Source organism: Protopterus annectens, chromosome 16.part0, assembly GCF_019279795.1.
Source record: "Protopterus annectens isolate FY-2018-M chromosome 16.part0, PAN1.0, whole genome shotgun sequence".
NCBI lineage: Eukaryota > Metazoa > Chordata > Ceratodontiformes > Protopteridae > Protopterus > Protopterus annectens.
In genome coordinates, this window is record NC_056750.1 from 175,068,988 (window position 1) to 175,088,941 (window position 19,954).

The window sequence follows — 19,954 nt, forward strand, 5'->3', positions numbered from 1 at the left end:
TGGTATTCCTAGCCAGCCCCTGTGTTTTTTCTGTCTCTCAGGTTTTTCCTTTGGCAAAATAAAAAAAAATACAAGTAAAGTTTCTCTGTGTGTTTTGCTATAAAAAGTATGACAATCAGAGTTCTACTCTGCTTGCTAGATCAGCTTTTTTATTTAGTCTTTAGCCTGTTCTCCACCAAAAAATATTTGTCTTTCTAGGAAAAATATTCTGAAGACAGCTGATACAGCATCTTAAATATCACACCTGTCTCTTGACACTCCCTGATTGCTGGGATAAATATCCTTCTCTTCTACCTGGTGCATAGTGAATAATCATTTCCACAAGCACTCTGTTGTCCCCAAGTCTTAATACTTTTCTTTCTGCCACAGTTTTGTAAGGAGCAACTCATTCTGCTGGTATGATTGCATATTTACTACTGTACATCTTGGCTGATTTTTCACAGCAAGGTTTGAAGCATACACACAGTGTGCCCTTTCAATTAACAAATCCTACTGTGGAACACCAGTCCAGTTGCTTATTTGTACTTTCATGAAAATTAATACAATATATTCCTCCCTGTTTCTGTGATACAACAGAAAACTGCAGGCTTTCTTTGCATGTTCTGTTTTTCTAACTCTATATTTTGAAGCAGTTCTTGAGAAGCCGCATGCAAAGTCAGCCTTTTCTTTATTTCATACTCTGTTTTTTGTAATTTTATAAGTTCATCTTAATAACTAGTTGATGCTTCTTCTATTTTCTCAGCCTTTTGTTTATTTGAGTTAAAATATTCAGTGTTTCATTTATTTTAGTCACCTCGGAGTACATTTGATTTATTTTTCCTCTAAATTACTGGAAGCCACCTCCTGTACCAAAGTTGGAAAGTGAACTGCTTTTTGCTGAACAGCTGCAGGATTTTTACCAGCCAGAATTTTCTCTTCTTGTTTTCTGGTTGATTTTCCCTTAAGGTCTCCACATGTCTTCTTCGCTGTTATCCTGGCAGTGCAGTCAATAAGCAATAATGGAATTTTTACCTAAACTGAATGTTTCACTGGACCTTTTTTACAGTTTCCATTTTCACATTGGGAAAATCTCAAGTTAACCTGATCAGTGTGCACCGTTGACCAGTGTGCAGCCATATTGGAAGTCTTATTTGTGGAACATGTTGAGACAGTTTCAAGTCTTTCCAAGATATAAAATAAAGGAAGATAAAACAAAAGCTATAGTGGTAAACTGTGTACCCACACACAAATTATTTCAGCAATATCCATATTTATGGGTAGATAATAAGCTGACATATTTAGGTGTATCAATTAAAAAGGATTTTATGGCAGATAAAGATATGTGGTAGAAGACTAAAAATATAATATAAAATCTGAGAAGCTGAAAACTCTTGATTATAGATATGGATAGTAAGAAGCAAGTAGTGAAAATATTTTAAAATCTTTACTTTTATATACATGTCTGGTATACTTTTATTAATTATTTTAATATTTGTGGATGATAACTAATAATGAGTTGGAGGAATTTATTTGGGTAGGGAGAAGGGCAAGAGTTAAGGGGGATGCATTTATTTACCCCAGAGAATGAGCTGGTTTAAGACTACCAGATTTGAATGGATACTTTAAAGCCACATGGTTAAGGTTCATATACATAACTCAAGCAGAAGGTTACAAATTAAAGTAGAAAGAAATGATGATGAACAGAGTGGGTAAGTTCAGGAAATAAGGAAAGAGTAGGATTTTAGATGTAGGCTCGTAAGGAAAAGAACAGATTTACAGAATATTATATCTCATATCTCAGCCATGTTTTTCATAATAATTTACTTATGTTATACTGCTCTGTACCATATTGTAACCTCACTTTTTCATATCTCTTTATCTGTTAACTTTTACTGTGTTTTACTGTGATGCACTCACCCACACTGTATCTGAAAATGGCCTATTGTGATCAGAGCACTACCCCGGTAAACTAACTTAAATAAATAAATTAATAAAGTAACACAAGAATGGAGAAATGAGATTTTACCAGTAGAGGTAACTGCAAGTAGTGGTATAGAAAATAGGCAAGATTGGTTTGGAATTTTCTGAACAAAACTAGCAAAGGAACCAAGATATTGGGAGCAAATAATAATGCAGGAAAAGGAAACAGAGTGGGATAAGGCCATGCAGAAGTCTGGACTGCAGTTTCCAGACTGTGTCCCTACCAGGGATTGATAATAGAGTATAGACAAAAAGAAAGGGTTAGGGTAGTGCTGAAATCTAATCAGGAAGTATCAGAGAAAAAAAGTTTTTGTTAATCTTGTTGGATCGACTGCCAACAAGTTATTTTGGATTAACAAAACAAACTTTTTTTCTCTTGTACTTCCTGGTTGGATTGACTTCCACAGCATGTTTGGTTTTACTTTGTGTTATGAGTATATTTGCTGGCTGGTGCTCTGAACCACTTTCCTTCATGTGAGTTTTTAACTTACTCTAGAACAGAAGGTGTTGTTATAATGGGATAATTAGCAGGGTATATAAAATATTGCATGATAATTATAAGAATTAATCAAAAAAGGTTAAAAAATGTTCAGAAGAGAGACTGGAGAGGCAATTTACAAAGAATCAGTGGGAGGACATATGTATAATTCACAAGTAAAACAAAGCTCATATATGTCCATATTCAAGTAAAACTTGGATCTATGGATGGGAAACAGAAAATTTACTCCAGGACTGTCCCCTGTACTACTAATGGACAGAGGTAGCTTCTAAATGCTTTATCCCATGAATGGTTCCCCTCAAAATATTTATGGCATGATCCCAGTTATTCTCATTAGGGGTAATATATAAATGTGAGAGTGTTCAATCTCGCCTTTGTTCTTACACATGGGTTCGGAGCCGATCCTCGGCTCCGTGCCGGCCGACTGCAAGCTCTGCATCGAGAAGAAGCTCGAGGACATCTAATACCCACAATCCCCCTCTGCCTTTACCTCAGATCTAGTTTGCCGCTGCTGCATACGCATCGCTGGGGACTAGCTCGAGGCTTTTACAGATAAGAATTTATCTTTCTGTTTAAACTTTTCAAAAAAATTTCTTTAAATATAGTCTATGAGTAGTTAGAGTAGGTGTGTGAGTGGACTTTGATATCTCGGTTCCTTAGATTAGTTACTTAGTTTAACTAAAGGGTACAGAGTTTTTCGGGGCCTACCACCCCTACTTGAATAACTTTGACTAAGTATTGTTGTAGTCTGCTTTATTACAGGAATTGACACTTATTACCGGATTTGACTGTTTTTTCATTGGAAGTGACTTTTAATTACTGGACTGTCTATCTTTCTTGTTGTTATGTCAGAAAAATTAAAATCTGGCTTTAAACGTTGTCAGTGTGGCCAAAAAATGTCGGTCACAGACAACCACAGTTCCTGTGTCTACTGTCTTGGCCCTCTCCACTTACAAGAGGACTGCTCTATTTGTCACTCTTTTAGTGGGAGGGTCATGACAGATAGGCGCAGGAAACTGATGGATAGAGGATTGCTGAAACCCTCTTTCCAGGAGGCTCTGGATGCTTTGGACCAGGCATCCAAGTCTTCGAAGGGGTCGAAGGCGTCGGAGCCAAAGTCATCGGCTCCGAGCTCTTCGAGTCTAGTTAGATCACCGGTTCCACAGACTTCGGGGCCGAGTGTCCAACTGTTGGCAGTTCCCGAGCCTCGAGTCTTGGAACCGGTGACGGAGCTCCCTCCACCGACTCTGTTGAGGTCGGCTCCGTCTTCGATCCCTTCGACTCGTTCTTCTAGAGCCCTTTCCGACACCGACGTGGACCGTGTGGTGCAGAAACTTATGGAGCATACGGCCCTGTCCAAGCTTATTTCGGTCTCCTCTCAGTTGATGTCGAGACTTGAAGGCCTGCCACTATCTCCATCTGTTCCTCCTCCGAGACCTGTTCAGTCTTCGGAGCCGGAAGAAGCTGACTTGATGATTGTGGAGCCCTCGGTGCCAGAACCGTCCTTTTCTCGGTCGGCACCGTTTACCTCGACTCCATCCGATCCGGTACCGGAGTCTCGGGGCCGAAGATCTGTCCTTGGTTCCGGGACCGAGAGTCGGACCGATGTTTCGGTTCCGACTCTCCCTCGGGCCTCGGCACGGATCGATTCGGTTCCGTCCTCGGGGTCGGTGCCTTCGGCTCCTGTTTCTGGGATTCTTCCCATTTCTTCGGAACCGGGAGATACCTCGACTCGGGACCCGGGGGCCTTCGACCTCATGAGGAAGGTGTTGTCTACCCAGACAACCACATCAGCAGGTACAGCTTCTCCTCCCCGCAAAGGACCGTTATCCTCCTCTGCACCCACGGCCACGTCCAAGCGCCGGGCACCAGTGCCTCAGCCACCCCTGGAGGGTGCCCCTCTTCCTCGGAGGCTTCTTCGGATGCTCCCCACGAAGAAGTTCCTAGGAAAAGACTGTGTAAGAGGAGACACTTGGATTCTCCACAAGAATCCTTGACATCTGATACTGACTTAGATGAGTCAGAAGGGTCCCCTAAGTCACCTTCAGAGGATGTCTCTTTTTCTGACATCTTGGAGATCCTTAAACAGAGAGGTGACTGGCAAGCCCTCCCCCCTTCTGAGGATGAGTCAGTTTTGCTGAAGGCATTTGGTGCCCGTCCTTCCTCCTCCTGGGTCACTCTGCCCTTTGATGAGTTAATGGAATTAATTGCTCGAAGGGCGTGGGAGACTCCTGACACGGTGGAACCAGTCCCTAGGAAGCCAAATAAGTACATCACGGCACCACAGGACAAAGCTTACCTTACCAAAGGAGTTCCAGTAGACGCCATGGTGGTGGCAGCGGCCACGAAAAAGGAGATGTCGGAGTCTTCCTCATCTGTCCATCCGCCTAACAAAGATTCTAGGACCATGGACAGATACGGGAAGCGCATTTTTAGTTCAGCGGCTTTCTCTATGCGTTCCCTGAACTATTTGACCCATTTTACACGTTTACAGAGGGATCTAGTCAAAGAGTTGGGAGATACCCTCCAGGGTGCTACAGATGCCGCTGTCTCAGAGAAAGTTACAGCGCATCTCAACACCCTTACGTCCATTGTGAACTCGTCCATGAGGCTGATATCCTATGCAGCCAAAGGATCGAGTAGGGCAGCGGCTTCAGCGATTGCTCTTCGTAGGCAATCCTGGATGCGCTTATGTTCATTTGCGGAAGCCTTCAAGTCTTCCTTTACTAATGCCCCATTTGATGGAGCCACACTTTTTGGCCCTAAAGTAAAGGAGACCCTTACCCGGTGTGAACAGGAGGGAAAGACTCTGTCTGCTGTCGGAGTCCGTTTTTCCACCCCTTCCAGACTGTACCCCAAAGGGCAACGTGGTGGGAAAATGTGGTTTCGAAAACCCCAAGGATCTTTCCCAAACACACAGGGTGATGCCCCCTCTAGAGGCAGAGGGGGGGGCAGAGGTGGAAGACGCCGCCCTGGTGGCAGAGGGGGTCCGCAAAACCAAGGTGACAGGGATAACCTCCCTGGCAAACCTTTTCAGCACTCCTGAGAGGAGGCCCGACTGTCCTGCTCTGGAGGCAGTCGGGGTCGCTTAGCTTTATACCCTCAGGCCTGGCAAAACCTTTCTTCAGACAATTGGGTAAAAAGCATTGTTACCAGAGGTTACAAAATCCCATTTCTATCCACCCCCATTCCAAAGAGAAAACTCCCAGATGTACCACCCCATCTGCGAGACCCAGCAGCTACAGAAATTTCAAAGCTGCTAGAAAAAAGAGTCATCCAACCAGTCCCGGCGGACCAAATAGGATTCGGAACTTACTCAAGGTTCTTTTTAGTTCCAAAGAAAACAGGGGACTGGAGGCCAATTCTGGACCTAAGTCATCTCAACACCTTTGTCAAGAAGGAAAAGTTCCGAATGGTCACGCTTCAATCGATCCTTCCATTCTTACAGAAGGATGACTGGATGTGCTCAATAGATCTGAAGGACGCATACTACCACATCAAAATGGCCAGGGCGTCCAGGGATCATTTGCGCTTCCGGCTGGGAGCCAGTCACTATCAGTTTCGAGCCCTGCCCTTTGGCCTGACCACAGCCCCCAGGGTCTTCACCAAATGCATGGCAGTGGTAGCGTCTCATCTGAGGCGCCTAGGATTCCAGGTGTTTCCGTATCTGGACGACTGGCTCCTGTCTGCCACCACCAGGCGTCAACTGATACAAGCCAGGGATTACACCCTACAACTTTGTACACACCTTGGCATCTCAGTAAATTTCGAAAAATCGTTGCTACAGCCATCACAGCATATCTTATTCATAGGAGCGGAATTAGATACGCGTCAGTTAGTTCTAAAACTTCCGACAGAAAGAATAGTAGCACTTCAATTCAACATTTCCCTTCTTCTGTCGTCCAGAAAGTCACCAGCAAAAATTGTTCTGAAAGTTTTGGGTCTCATGGCAGCTTCTCTCATAGCAATACCATTGGGAAGACTGCACATGAGAGTGCTACAATGGCTTCTATTTGCACAATGGTCATTCCAACAACTTCCACTGACTCACGAAATATTGATAACGAAAACATGCAAATCACACCTAATGTGGTGGTTACAGACTTGCAACCTATCCAGCGGAAGACCATTTGTGCTACCCGCACCGTCAGCGACGATAACCACGGACGCTTCCCTGATAGGGTGGGGGGGCATCTTTCAGGGACAGACAGTCCAAGGTGAATGGACCAATCTGGAGTACAATCTGCACATCAATGTTCTGGAGTTGAGGGCAGTGTTTTTGGCGTTGCAACACTTTGCTCCCCTTCTTCCTCCAGGGACCATTGCAGTTCAGACAGACAACATGTCCGTAGTCTGGTACATAAACAAGCAAGTCGCAACCAGGTCTTACCAACTATGCAGAGAGGCCATGAGAATTTGGCAATGGGCAGAGTCCACCGGTCGCTTTCTGATCGCAACGCACATCCCGGGGTCATCCAACGTCATAGCCGACAGGCTGAGCAGGGCAATACTATTGCCTCACGAGTGGTCCCTCAAACAGTCAGTTGCGAGAAGGATTTTTCGCAAATGGGGCCAGCCTACCTGCGATCTGTTTGCGTCTCCAATGAATGCCAAATGCAGGAGCTACTTTGCCCTATTACCCTCCAGGGAAGTCCCCAGGGACGCGCTGGTGCACGATTGGCCCCGGGTCTCCTATATGCTTTTCCTCCATTTCCCCTGATTGCAAAGTTTCTACAGAAAGCCAACAACCTTCAGAGGACTATTATTCTCATTGCCCCGTTCTGGCCTCGTCAAATTTGGTTCCCCTTTCTATTGCATCACCGCATTCGGGGACCTTGGATGCTGGACCCAGAGCCAGATCTACTGACTCACTCGTCAGGAGTTCCTCACCCATCTCTAGAATCTCTCCATCTAGCAGCTTGGCTGCTCCGCTTTTAGCCAGGTCAGTTCCCCTTACATCGGCAGTTCAAAATATTTTAGTAGCTTCTCATAAAGTTTCCACTACAAAGACTTACACCAGTAAGTGGAAACGTTTTGTCTTCTGGGCGGAATCACATCATTTGGACCCTGTTACAGCTCCGTTAAACAAGGTTTTAGAATTCTTGACTGAATTATTTCATGAAGGAGCTTCCCCGGCTACTTTAAGAGTACAGTTAGCTGCCATTTCTAACTATCATGTAGAAGAATGTGGTGCGCCTATTATGGCTCACAGACTTTGTAAAGCCTTTTTAAAAGGTTCTTTTCATATCAGACCACCAGTCAGAAGTCCGACATCACCGTGGAATTTAAATTTGTTGCTCTCTAAATTGATGTTGCCACCCTTTGAACCAGCTTCAAGTTGCACATTGAAATTTTTGTCATGGAAAACATTATTTCTAGTGGCCATTACATCTGCTAGACGAGTGTCTGAGCTTCAGGCCCTTTCGGTCAAACATCCTTATTTAATATTTCATTCTGACAGAGTATCCCTACGCACTAATCCATCCTTTCTTCCCAAAGTTTGTTCTTCTAGTAATATTAATCAGTCCATTGAATTACCCACCTTCTTTAAAACCACTCTAATAAATTGGAGTATATGTTGCACAAACTGGACGTCCATAGACAACTCAGATTTTATTTGGATAGAACAAAAGATCACAGGAAATCTGATCAACTATTTGTAGCTTTTGCTGACAGCAGAAAGGGTCTTGCAGTTACGAAACGAACTCTTTCTAAATGGCTAACTGACTGTATCACATATGTTTATGAAGCCTCTGACCAAACTTTATCAGCAAAACCCAGAGGACATTCTACCAGATCAGTGTCTACATCTTTGGCTCACGCAGCTCGCTTACCTTTAGACACTATTTGTGCGGCTGCTACTTGGGCTAAACCACATACATTTATCTCTCATTACAAAGTGGACAGGGTTTCTAGGGATAGGGCAACCTTTGGTTCCACTGTGCTCAAGAACGTTCTCCCCTGAGTTCCTCAGGATCATGGAGCTAGGGACGCTACCCATGTGTAAGAACAAAGGCGAGATTGAACACTCTCACATAAAGAAGTTATGTCCTTACCATAACGTTCCATGTGGAGTGTTCATCTCGCCTTGGTTATTACACTCCCACCCTTCCCACCCTTAGGAAGAACGTTCGATTTGGTGCCTGGTCTGGAGTATTCTCCTTCTGCTGTTGCAGTATTACTGTTACTATCATACTCTTGGTATGCTTGTATATATGTACTTTTATGTATATAGTTGGCATGTGTGCATGCTGTATGTCTGGTTTGCTTGCAAACTAGATCTGAGGTAAAGGCAGAGGGGGATTGTGGGTATTAGATGTCCTCGAGCTTCTTCTCGATGCAGAGCTTGCAGTCGGCCGGCACGGAGCCGAGGATCGGCTCCGAACCCATGTGTAATAACCAAGGCGAGATGAACACTCCACATGGAACGTTATGGTAAGGACATAACTTCTTTTTATTGACAATGGGATGGGTAAAGCCAATCTCTAATCAAATGGGATAGGTTAAGTTAAGCTGAGAAAGGGAAATTTTCTAGGCTTAAAATGTCCAAAAGTCAGGTAGCCTAGTACTTACCTATGAACCTATAAATATGCAACAAAGTCCAGAAGGTTTAGAATGTTTGTATGGCAGTGTTTGCATAGAAATTTGTATGCCGCAAGCAGACTTCAGAGAATTTTTTCTCAGGTTGATTGCAAATGCAGGAGTTGAGGTGGTAAAGAGAGAAATACCAGCTGGAAACATGTTTTTGGGGAAATGTAATGAGTTGGTAGATTTAAAAAATACACAACAGAGTACTTTGTAAGAACTGTTGGGGGAGCAAATGGCTTTAATTAAGGAAATGAGTTTGGTTATAGGATCTGAATTGCCTAGACATAGTTAGAGCCTTAATCATTTTAATGCTATTTGCTGACAAAAAAAATCAATTACCAGAGAATGGAAATCAAAATCTAAATCACTTGTAACTGAAGTACTGAATATTGTAAAGTAGATAAAAGAACTGGATGTTGGATCTTTATAAAATGAAAGGGGCAAATTACATAGAAGAAATGGAATTTGTGGAAACAATAAAACAAACATTCTGAAGGAGTGAAATTTAAGGTGTGGGAGGAATTGACAATTTATGCAGTGTTGAATTTAATGATAATCGTAAAAAAAAAAACAAAAACAAACACATATATTGCATAAAAATAACAATGGAAATATTATATTTTCTTTTCTATTACTGTATGTATATTTATATCACGTTTTAAAAATGATGCCTATAAAATATGTATTAAAAATAATTTTCTCAGACAGTGTCCCTGTTTATAGCCAATAAACTCTCTTTTAAACATTTACATTAAGGATGTAAAAATGTAAAAAATAAAATTGCTTATTTTTGTAAATGTAAAAAAACTGAAGATAATCTAGACGTGAGATTTTGATGGAATGCACAACCATATCTATCTAGCAACTATTGACTGAGTTAATTATTTGACCTGTACAGTTGAAATAATGCCTTCTGGGACAGTAGTAATGTACTTTGAGCTTATATCTGCCCAGTCAGAAATAAATGTCACCAAAACGCTCACCCTTCAGGGCATTATTCTTATACTAAGAACACTGGCTGTCTGCTAATGTTTTATGGTCTGAAATGTAGGGGTGGAATATGCCCCTGACAGAATAACCCTACCTTGTGGTGGCACATTTTGCCTATTACGTGTACATAATTCCAGAGAAAACAATTACTTTAAATGTAGCAAACAGTGTAGCAATTTAATGAGCTTCCACTTCACTGAAAAACAAGGCAGTTTATTAAGTCAGGGGAACACAGAAAACAAAGTTGCTATCCTTCAGATTTTCACTTCATTTTGACTGCTCATCTGCAAAAGTTTCAGATCTTCTAATTTCTAACAACTGTGTAGATTTAATGCAGCAGACTGTGGAGACAGCTGACCTGCAGTATGGTGAATAATACCATTTTAGAATGGTCAGCATTGCCTTACTCTCTCCCTGAGAGTCCATTTACAAAGGCACAGACAGAGGGAACTTCTAAAAGTGCTCTATTCCTGACCTCTTCCAAAGCCTCTCTCACTTGTGATATTCCCTGCTGTTAACTTAGCTGGTGGAATGTTCAGCCAAAAACTAATGACAAAGCTACTTTACACAATGTGTCTAGATCCATACCATTGGGGTAGGGGACTCCAGAGTTTAGTCCTAGAAACCCCTCCTCTTTATACTCCTTACACATAAATAAATGTGACAAACCATAACTTTTTGACCTAATTTATGCAGATGATGTTACTGTAATAAGTTCTTATGTGCTGTATATTGTACACTAAACCAGCATGTGCTACCTTTCCACAAATGATTTACAAAGAACTGAGGATAAACTTCAGTAAAAGTAACAGTACACCTTAAAAGTGCACCTTTTATCAACCAAGTGCTTCCAAGGTGTAAAGAAGGTTCACGGTACATAGTTGAGACAACCCTTTTACTTACATGCTTAGGCCTTTTGTTGGATCTGTCCTTGTTCGCATTGAAAAGGCTTAAAGAAACATCCTACTCTTCTCATCACTTGTTAGAAAGTTTACCATGTAACAATGAAAGAAATTGTGAAGTACTGTAGTGAAGGGGTACTGCTATCCTTTGCTGCGTATGCATTTCCCATCACTACCACCAACTGCAGCAGTAGCATATAGACTGGTGTCATTTCTTACCAAGATCCACAGATTCATTCCACATTCATACAAAATTGAGCATCTTTGTTCACTCCAGCAAGAGTCGGATGATTTCACATCACAAAGTGAACTATTCTTTTCTCTTGCAATTTCATCTTGAAGCTATTTAATATTGGGAACTACACATCCATTGCTTGTAAGGTATCTCACCAATATTTGTTCCAGTTCTTGCATTTCTTAAGCATGTCATAACTCTCATTGAAAACCTCTGAAATTTCTGTCAAGCACAGGATGAATGTGTTCACCATTTGTGGATGACAGTTATATAAATACATCCTCAACTGTAACTTAAACTTAGCTGCACTCTGAGATTCTACTACCAGTATAAATTAGCATATTTTCATAGCGGCTTAGTATAATAAATGAATCTATCAGACTGCTCAGAAGAAGGGTGTGAATGTACTTTTATACCGCTTACTCACCCTTGGGTTGCAATTAAGAGCCCTGGGATGAGGTAACACATCAGATTATACTGTTTTCAATAATTCTGTTTTCTAGTAGTCTTGCCTTGCTCTATGATAAATATCTTTCTGATAATTTTTATTATCTATATAGCTGCACATTATCAGTTTCTTCTTATTATTTGTTCAGTTAGTTGAACTGTTAAGTCTGTTAAGTATTCTACTGTTTGTGCATCTGTTTAGTTATACCCATAATGCCATTTGTATGAATGCTATAGTGTTACCATCTGTCATGCTCCAATAGCCAGTATGTATGCAGAATTACTCTTTTTTTTTACACAAGTTATGCTGCATTATGTTACAGGTCCTGTGTTTTCAGCTGACCTAGCTGATCAACGAATAAGCACAACAATAAATATATGCAAGTAATGAGGACTGCTGTGGTGCATATTATACTTACCAAACCAACAGCACTGTTGTGGTGCATATTGTACTCACCAAACCAACATCACCGCTGTGATGCATATTATATCTACATATATCTACCACAAGAGGAATGGTTTCTGGCCCAGAAATTGTAGTTTATTGGCCGCTTGGGCAGTTTTTCTATCTCTTTCAACTTCCTGGTTTAAAAGCCTGCATTTGCACTTGTTTCCCGCCTTTCCTGTAACTAGTCTAGTCCAGGTACAGATTTGCTGTATCCAGGACTGTTTATAAGCTTCTGAGCCCCCCAAGCCTTTCTGTGTTGGGAGGAAGCCTTCTAGCTTATCAGTGGGAGTGGTAAGCACTAGGTAGCCTATCTACCACAAGAGGAGTGGCTTCTGGCCCAGAAATTGTAGTTTAATGGTCATTTGGGCAGCTTTTTCCATCTCTTTCAACTTTCTGGTTTAAAAGTCCACATCTGTGCTTGTTTCCCATCTTTCGTGTAACTAATCTAATCCAGATACTGATTTGCTCTATCCAGGACTGTTTGTAAGCTTCTTAGCGGTGCCAAAGCCTGCTCTTCAATTTTTCTCTTAGATCTGCTAGTTAGCACCTCTCCTGCACTTTAACTAGTTTATTAGTTTAGCACTTTAGCAGACTTCTTGTAGCAATTATTGTAGCACATAAAAGTGCTACCAGCACTAAACATTCTACAAGGAAACAGCTCCAGTATTTATTAATGCCCACCCCTCTAGGCATGTCTAAATGTCAGCTCCTTGTTCATTCTCCTATTAACCTGGTGAACTTGGGCATCCTGAGGCAATGTAGGAACTGCCTCATGTACACTGACAACACTCTCCTCTAACCTCCCAATACTCAGACTTGTGAGAGATACACTTATATATCCAAAATGGAGGCCATGCACTATCCAGCCAAGACCGGAATAGCTGGTCAAGAAGAGAAGGTCAACAGTTGCACCACACCATATGGAACACATAGCCCTCCAGAACGCACACCAGCACTCCCTTCACATAAAAACACAAACCACACACCCACCTTCGCGGAGGCTCTCAATAAAAATCTACCCAAACAGCAGAGACCTCCAAGGCAAAAACACACCCGACCACCACAACTCAACACTAATCATGAGACACATAACTCTCCTAAACAGTGTGCCACTCAACGAAATCCCCTAAGGCAAAACAGCATGCCCAACACACTAGTCATAAGTGACTCAATAGTAAGGCACACTGATGTCCCACTCACTAGGTTGAATAAGGAGAAAGTAACAGCTAGCTGCCTGTTAGGTGCCAGGATCCACCACATAATGCACACACTCATATCCCTCAACAACAGGTACAAATATGATTCTGTCATAGTACATGTGGGTATGAATGACCTGAGATGTACATCCCTGGACTGCATGAAAAGAGACATGGAGGAGCTCTTGGATTATGTAGCACAGGCGGGTATGACCCTAGCCCTGAGCAGCATCCCACCATCACCCAGAATGATACCACAGTACAAGCAGAAAATGATTGATTTCAACAATTGGCTAAGTTTCTGGTGTCATTCTAAGGGAATCCATTATCTGTCTGCCTGGGATGACATGATTGTCAGACCTCGATGCTTTGCCAGAGATGGCCTGCATCTGTCACCTCTGGGCTTTCGGATACTGGCCATGGCTCTTGCCACCCCTATAGTGCCTTTTTTAAGCGGTGTTCCAAAGACCAAATTACCACCCTAACAGCTACAAACAAATGCAATCTGAGAGTCATGCTGCTCAACGTTAGACGTCTAAATCTCAAAAGCACTCCTTAAAATGGAGAACAACGACATTTGTGCTGTAATAGAGACCTGGTTCAAGGCAGCAGAAAGCAGCCCTGCACTATCAGGTTATAACTCATTCCACACCTTTTGGCCCCAGAACTTGCACCGAAGATCCAATGACGATGGTGTTTCCATATGGTTCACACACCTCCAGACTGGTAGCCCAACATAACGCATCTGAGATACTTCAGGTGCAGCTAACACTGGGTAAGACAGCAATTCAGGTTGTAGCCTGCCATAGGTCCCCAACCATGTCCCAAAACTCACACTCCACATTCCTAAGCACCCTGAAGAATATTAGGGTCCAACCTAACACTATCATACTGGGCGACTTCAACTACCCCTCCATTAACTGGGAAAACTACTCATGTACCAATACACTTGCCCAATGATTTCTGGAATTCATTAAATCCAATGCTGTGGACCAGCTCATTATTACCCCCACTAGAGGTAGCAAAATCCTTGACCTGGTCATTACTAACATGTGTGACCATTGCACTACACCAATAGTCAACTCCTCACTGGTTAGATCCGACCACAAACTAATCACCTTGGAAATCCACATCCCTCTCAGCCCCCTGCTCACAAAGGTAACCACCATGAAAAACTTCTCCAAAGCTAATTTTGGGCTCCTAAAAACAGAGGAGGCTAACTTCATGGCACCCATGGAAATGCAGAATAGTTGTATGACTGCTGAATCATACACCAATGCATTGTATGAACACGTACACCAATGCATGGATCTCACCATATCCAATAGAACCAAGACACTCTCCTCAAAAAAAAAAAGGAAGCCAATCTGGTGGTCCCCTGCCATAAACAAACTCTACAACAAAAGGAGGAAAGTGATGCGGCATAAGGCAAAGTCCCAAGACTGAAATAACTCCCTTATCAGCCTCATTAAAAGGTTGAGATCTCTCATCAAATCGTCTAAAGCTAGCTATGAAAACAGATTTGCAGCAGATAGTAAAGACAACCACAAGGCCTTCTATAGTTATGTAAAGAATCTCCACGGCAATACACAGATTTGCTCTGAGCTACTGCACAATGGTACCTCCTATACCGAGCCAAGAGATATTGCCAATATACTGGCCGACAGATTCAGTGCTAACTTAACCCCCCCCCCCCCAAAAGGACCAATCACAATACCAGTAGATTGCCAGGCACCCAGTATTACTGCTGTAGAGGTTAAAACAGCACTGTCCAAGGCCAAGAATACAGCTTCCATGGGACCTGACAATATCCCTGGCTGTGTTCTACATGAACTACAGAGTGAACTGGCACCTCACCTGTGTGCGTTGTTCAGTCACAGCCTCATCTCAGGCTTTGTCCCTACTGAATGATGCACTGCAACATTCATCCCTTTCTACAAAGGAGGCGTGACTACAGACCCTGGGAATTATCACCCAATTAGCCTGATGAGTCTGATATGCAAAGCTATGGAATGCATCATCATGGACCAAATAAATAAGGATATAGGGAATCTCCAAACTCTGGATCCTACACAGTTTGGTTTTGTGAAGGGTAGATCATGCCTGCTCAACTTGGTCAACTTCTTTGAGTCAGTCACCAGAGCTGTGGATGAAGGCAAGGTGGTTCATACAGCCTACCTTGATCTGGCAAAGGCCTTTGATACCATTCCCCACTCAGGAATCATTGAAAAACTCACTAAGCTAGGCATCAACCCCTACATCACTAGGTGGGTTGCAAACTGGCTCACAGATAGAACCCACAGTGTGAAAGTAGCTGACTCAAAGTCAGACTGCTGACCAGTCATGAGTGGAGTCCCACAGGGTTCGGTCCTGGGTCCTCTCCTGTTTGGTATTTACTTCTCTGAAGCCCAGGCCAACATGAAGGGACTCTGGCTGACAAAGTATGCAGATGATTGCAAGTTGGGAGCTATTATTAACTCCCCAAGTGATGTTGACATCCTACAGAAAAGCCTCAATGACACCAACGACTGGTGTCAGAACCATGGCCTTAAGCTCAATGGCAAAAAATGTGCCATCATCCCCCTTGGGAAAAACACGGTTCCCTTGAACTACCACATTGATGGTAGTTCACCGAACACAGAAGGCATTATAAGAGATCTGGGAATACAGGTTGACAGCAACCTCTCTTTTGACCACCATGTTGACACTGTGGTCAGAAAGTCCTTCTATGTGGCACATCTCATTACTAAGGGTTTTGCATCCAGAAAGAAAGAGGTCATTGTCTCCCTCTACTCTTCCCTCATTAAGCCAATCATCGAGCACAATGCCCCATTTGGCATGTACCTCACTAGATACCTGCAACAACTGTAGAGGCCGCAAAAGTACCTCACAAAGAGGATCCTAGGCCTTAAACACTTGTCGTATATGGACAGACTAAAAAAAAAACTCCAACTCTTCTCTTTCTCATATCGCCTACTTAGAGGCGATCTCTGCTTGATGTACAAAGCCATGTCTGACCCAGCTCTGTTAGAAATGCTACATCTAAAGAAATCCCAATCCCTCCACACCACAAGCTCCAGAGGCATCAACCTCATTACCACAATCAACAGAACATGCTGGAGGGACAGGTTCATAACCCAGAGACTTCCCATGCTATGGAATAGACTTTCCATACATGTCAAACAAAGCACCTCACTGGCCCTCTTCAAGAGAAATCTTGATGAGTGAGTCGGAAATAGAAAATTCATCCCGGGGATCACACCAGTGGCTCTACTCAACAGAGGCACTGGGAACTAAGGTCAGGTGGCATGATGCCAGGGTAATCCTATGGGCTAGGCTTGTAAAGGCTCCAGGGCCATTAGCCTAGTACATACCTATGAACCTATACTCGCCAAACTAACAAAAGTGTACATAAGACAACAATGTAAATTTTGTAAAAGAAAAGGTATCTACATGCATATGTTTTGTATATTCATGTCTGTATGTTGCAATTTTTTAATGTTTTGTATATTTTTCCTGTGTAAATCACTTGGTTGTACTGCTGCTATTGTACTTCAGTATCAGGGTTGTGACTGAAAAGGGTCACTATACCAATGCTCTTACCTGGTTAACAAACATAGATAAATAAATAAATAAATGCAGGAAGTAACAGCAGATAAGTCTGTCTTTTGGAAACCCTCTTCGGCCAGATTGTCTTTGTCCAAAATGTTTCCCCATGTTTTATTGGTCTTTCCATTTCCCCACCCAGCACCCCTTCTGTTTAAGATCAGTAGTCTAATGGTTCTCCATTGAAATATTACTGAATTGCATATAAAGACATAATCTGAGTATAACAGCTTCAGTTACAAATATAGTCTTCCATGGTGGCAGCTATTCACTTGTCAGGTACCATTCCAGGTCCCAGGGTTGTCATAGCTGCAAGTATGGTCCTTGTTCTTAAAACTATGGGTTCATTTGTATGCTTAACATTTTGGCAAACATTGAAGCTAATGGAAACAAAGATTCCATTCAGTTTTAGACTTACCTGCTGGCATTTACAGCAACTGACAGTTGATAAACAGCTGCTTCTACAAACTCTGGCTTCTCTGTCTCATTAATCTTGGATAGCTTCTCTACTTTCTTAAATAAGATGTGTACAGTAAGAGATTTTCCATCCAGCTCAGTGTACTGGCTGTTGCTTGAAGCAGTCGTGCTTCTTTCATTTTCCTGAACATTGATTGTTGTTCCTGTCTTTGATAAGAGAAAAGGCTGTGGCGAACTGAGACACAGATGTTTGCCTGGGCAAAACAACAGCCCCCTGTATCCAGGGACCTGTCAAGAAAGAAAAGTAGGGTCAGATGTCATCTTACAGTTCAGAAATAATTGGAAAGCACAGTGATAAAATATAAATTTTTACTCAATAAGAATGAAAAAACCCCCAAAAAACAAAGACCAATCACCACGACAGACAGGCTAGAAATAAAATTTATGTAAAGTTTTTATTCGGTTAGCGCTTTCATACCTAAAGCATTTCTTTGGACCATAACCTTAATAGAGCACAAAAAACATTTAAATACATCAATCAAATAACTAATCAATTACAGAAACAATTAAAGCCTGTATTCAATTATGTAAACCACACATTTGCAGTTCTGGCTTCATAGGAACACTATCATTCAATCCAAATTCCCTAGTAGCTTGTACAGTAAACTCTCAGTTAAGCAGAACTCAAGCATCCAGGAAAAAAAAAATGAAGAAATACAGTACAAATTTTCATGTGTTGCACTTGCTGCCCCCCCCCCCCAAGAAACATACCTTACATTTTTAGTGTTTTAAAAAGGAAAATAGGAAAAAAAAAATCCCTCTCTCCTCAACCTAAGAACCAAACAAATAGTATAAGGTACAGTATTAGTCAGGCCTCTTTTTAATAGTAACTCTCAAGCAACCAGAAACAGTTCTCCGGCATCCACCAATCCCCATGGGTGCCAGTTAATCAAGAGTTTACTGTAATTTGATAAGCCATTTTAGCTCTAGGGAATTTGGATTGAAGGATAGTATTCCTTTAAACCAGCACTACAAATGCGTGGTTTATGTCACCGAATACAGGCTTTAATTGTTTCTGTAATCAAGTAGTTGTTTGATTGAGTGATGCATTTAAATGTTTTTTTTTTTGTGCTCTTTTGAGGTTAAGGTCCGAAGAAGTGCTTTAGGCATGAAAGCGCTAACCAAATAAAAACTTTACTTAAATTTCACTTCTAGCCTGTCTGTCATGGTGATTGTTCTTCATTTTTTGTAATCTTACAGTTCACAGAATCTAAACTAAAGGATTAATTTTGAGGTCAGAGCATTAAAGTGCTTTATTGATATCATAGCCTGATCTACATACAGTGTCCTGCGAATCATATCACTGGTCGTTAAGGGTGTTGTGCTGGCTACTGCTGTGCTGCAGGGTTGGGAGGGTGGCTTAATGGCTAAGGTGTTTGCCTTACAAACACAAGGTGCAGGGTTTGAGTCTCACAAGGGATAATTGGCTAGGCTTAAAATGGCTTGCAAGGGCGTTAGCTTAGTACTAAACTATGAACTAGTACTAAACTATGAACTATGTACTACATAGAGTACAAGATCCTTCAGTGTTCTGCAAAGAGCACCTTGCTGTCTCCCACCAGTTTTTAAAACCTGTAATTGTTAATCAGGTAGCTCCATTATGCATAAGCACCTCTTTTCACTGCAACCCAAGAGCACCAACTAGTTACGTGAATCGATCATTAAAATTACACCATTTGCAAGTGATGAATGCAGGAAGCAAACCCAGGACTATAGGATGAAGCTAATCATTTTCAGCCCTACCGTACTAAACTGACAGTTATATTACTTTTCTTAAACAATACTATCGCAGCCTCACTTAGTAGATATGCTGCATAGACTGCATTATGTCTAACAGTTGACATTTCTCATTCTATTCCACTTCTGTGCCATTTTCAGTCTTTATCAACCTTCTGAGCTCAGTGACTGTAACATACCTGGTAGTTGTTAGATACATTTTTATGATGTCATACCAGTAACATGTTAGTGCTTGTGTGCATAGAGACTTCCAAATCTTTGGTATGTTACTATTATAAAGAACACTTCTGAATGACTGCAAAAATATGACAAAAAGTGCATAATTCTTAGCATCTACACCCCTTCTGGACACTTTTAGTGTTGTTCACTGTTTTAAAACGGTCAACATGGAATCCTTTATTTTCCTCAGCCTTTTAAAGCTACAGCATTTTACAATAATTTACTAAAAAAGTCATATTTTAGTGCATCAGTTCCATATAAGCTGGTTATACCTCATTTCTTTAGCATGTACTTAATACCCCACCTCTATGCATTAGGTGGTACTTAGCTGTACCAGACCTGTAAAGGTGATACCCAAGTTACATGCAGCTTATCTGATCACATCAGCTACCATCTACCTGTTTAATCCTCGGTTATGTAATACTGAGTAAAAATAAATAAGTCAGGCTCAGTTTTGGGAATACAGTCTCAAAAGTTCACAGAGTTGAAAATGCTTTACTTATGGCTGAATTATAGCTTTTCTTGTGGAGAGGTGACGTATCCCTCTTACAAACAGAGGAATGTTTGAAAAGATATTAGTAAACTTTTTATTAATTAGGAATGTGCATTTTAATGTAACAGAGCATGCTTTACTAACTAATGAAAACCAAA

At 41.7% G+C, this 19,954-nt stretch overlaps 1 protein-coding gene across 1 annotated transcript in view; it reads right to left on the bottom strand.

Moving 5' to 3' along the window:
• LMLN2 (leishmanolysin like peptidase 2) overlaps positions 1-19,954 on the bottom strand; it is a 457,833-nt gene that overhangs the window by 46,160 nt on the left and 391,719 nt on the right. Inside the window, exon 14 of the mRNA XM_044058759.1 lies at positions 17,289-17,575. Within this exon, the coding sequence (XP_043914694.1) occupies positions 17,289-17,575 (287 nt within the window). The remainder of the gene's footprint in view (positions 1-17,288; positions 17,576-19,954) is intronic.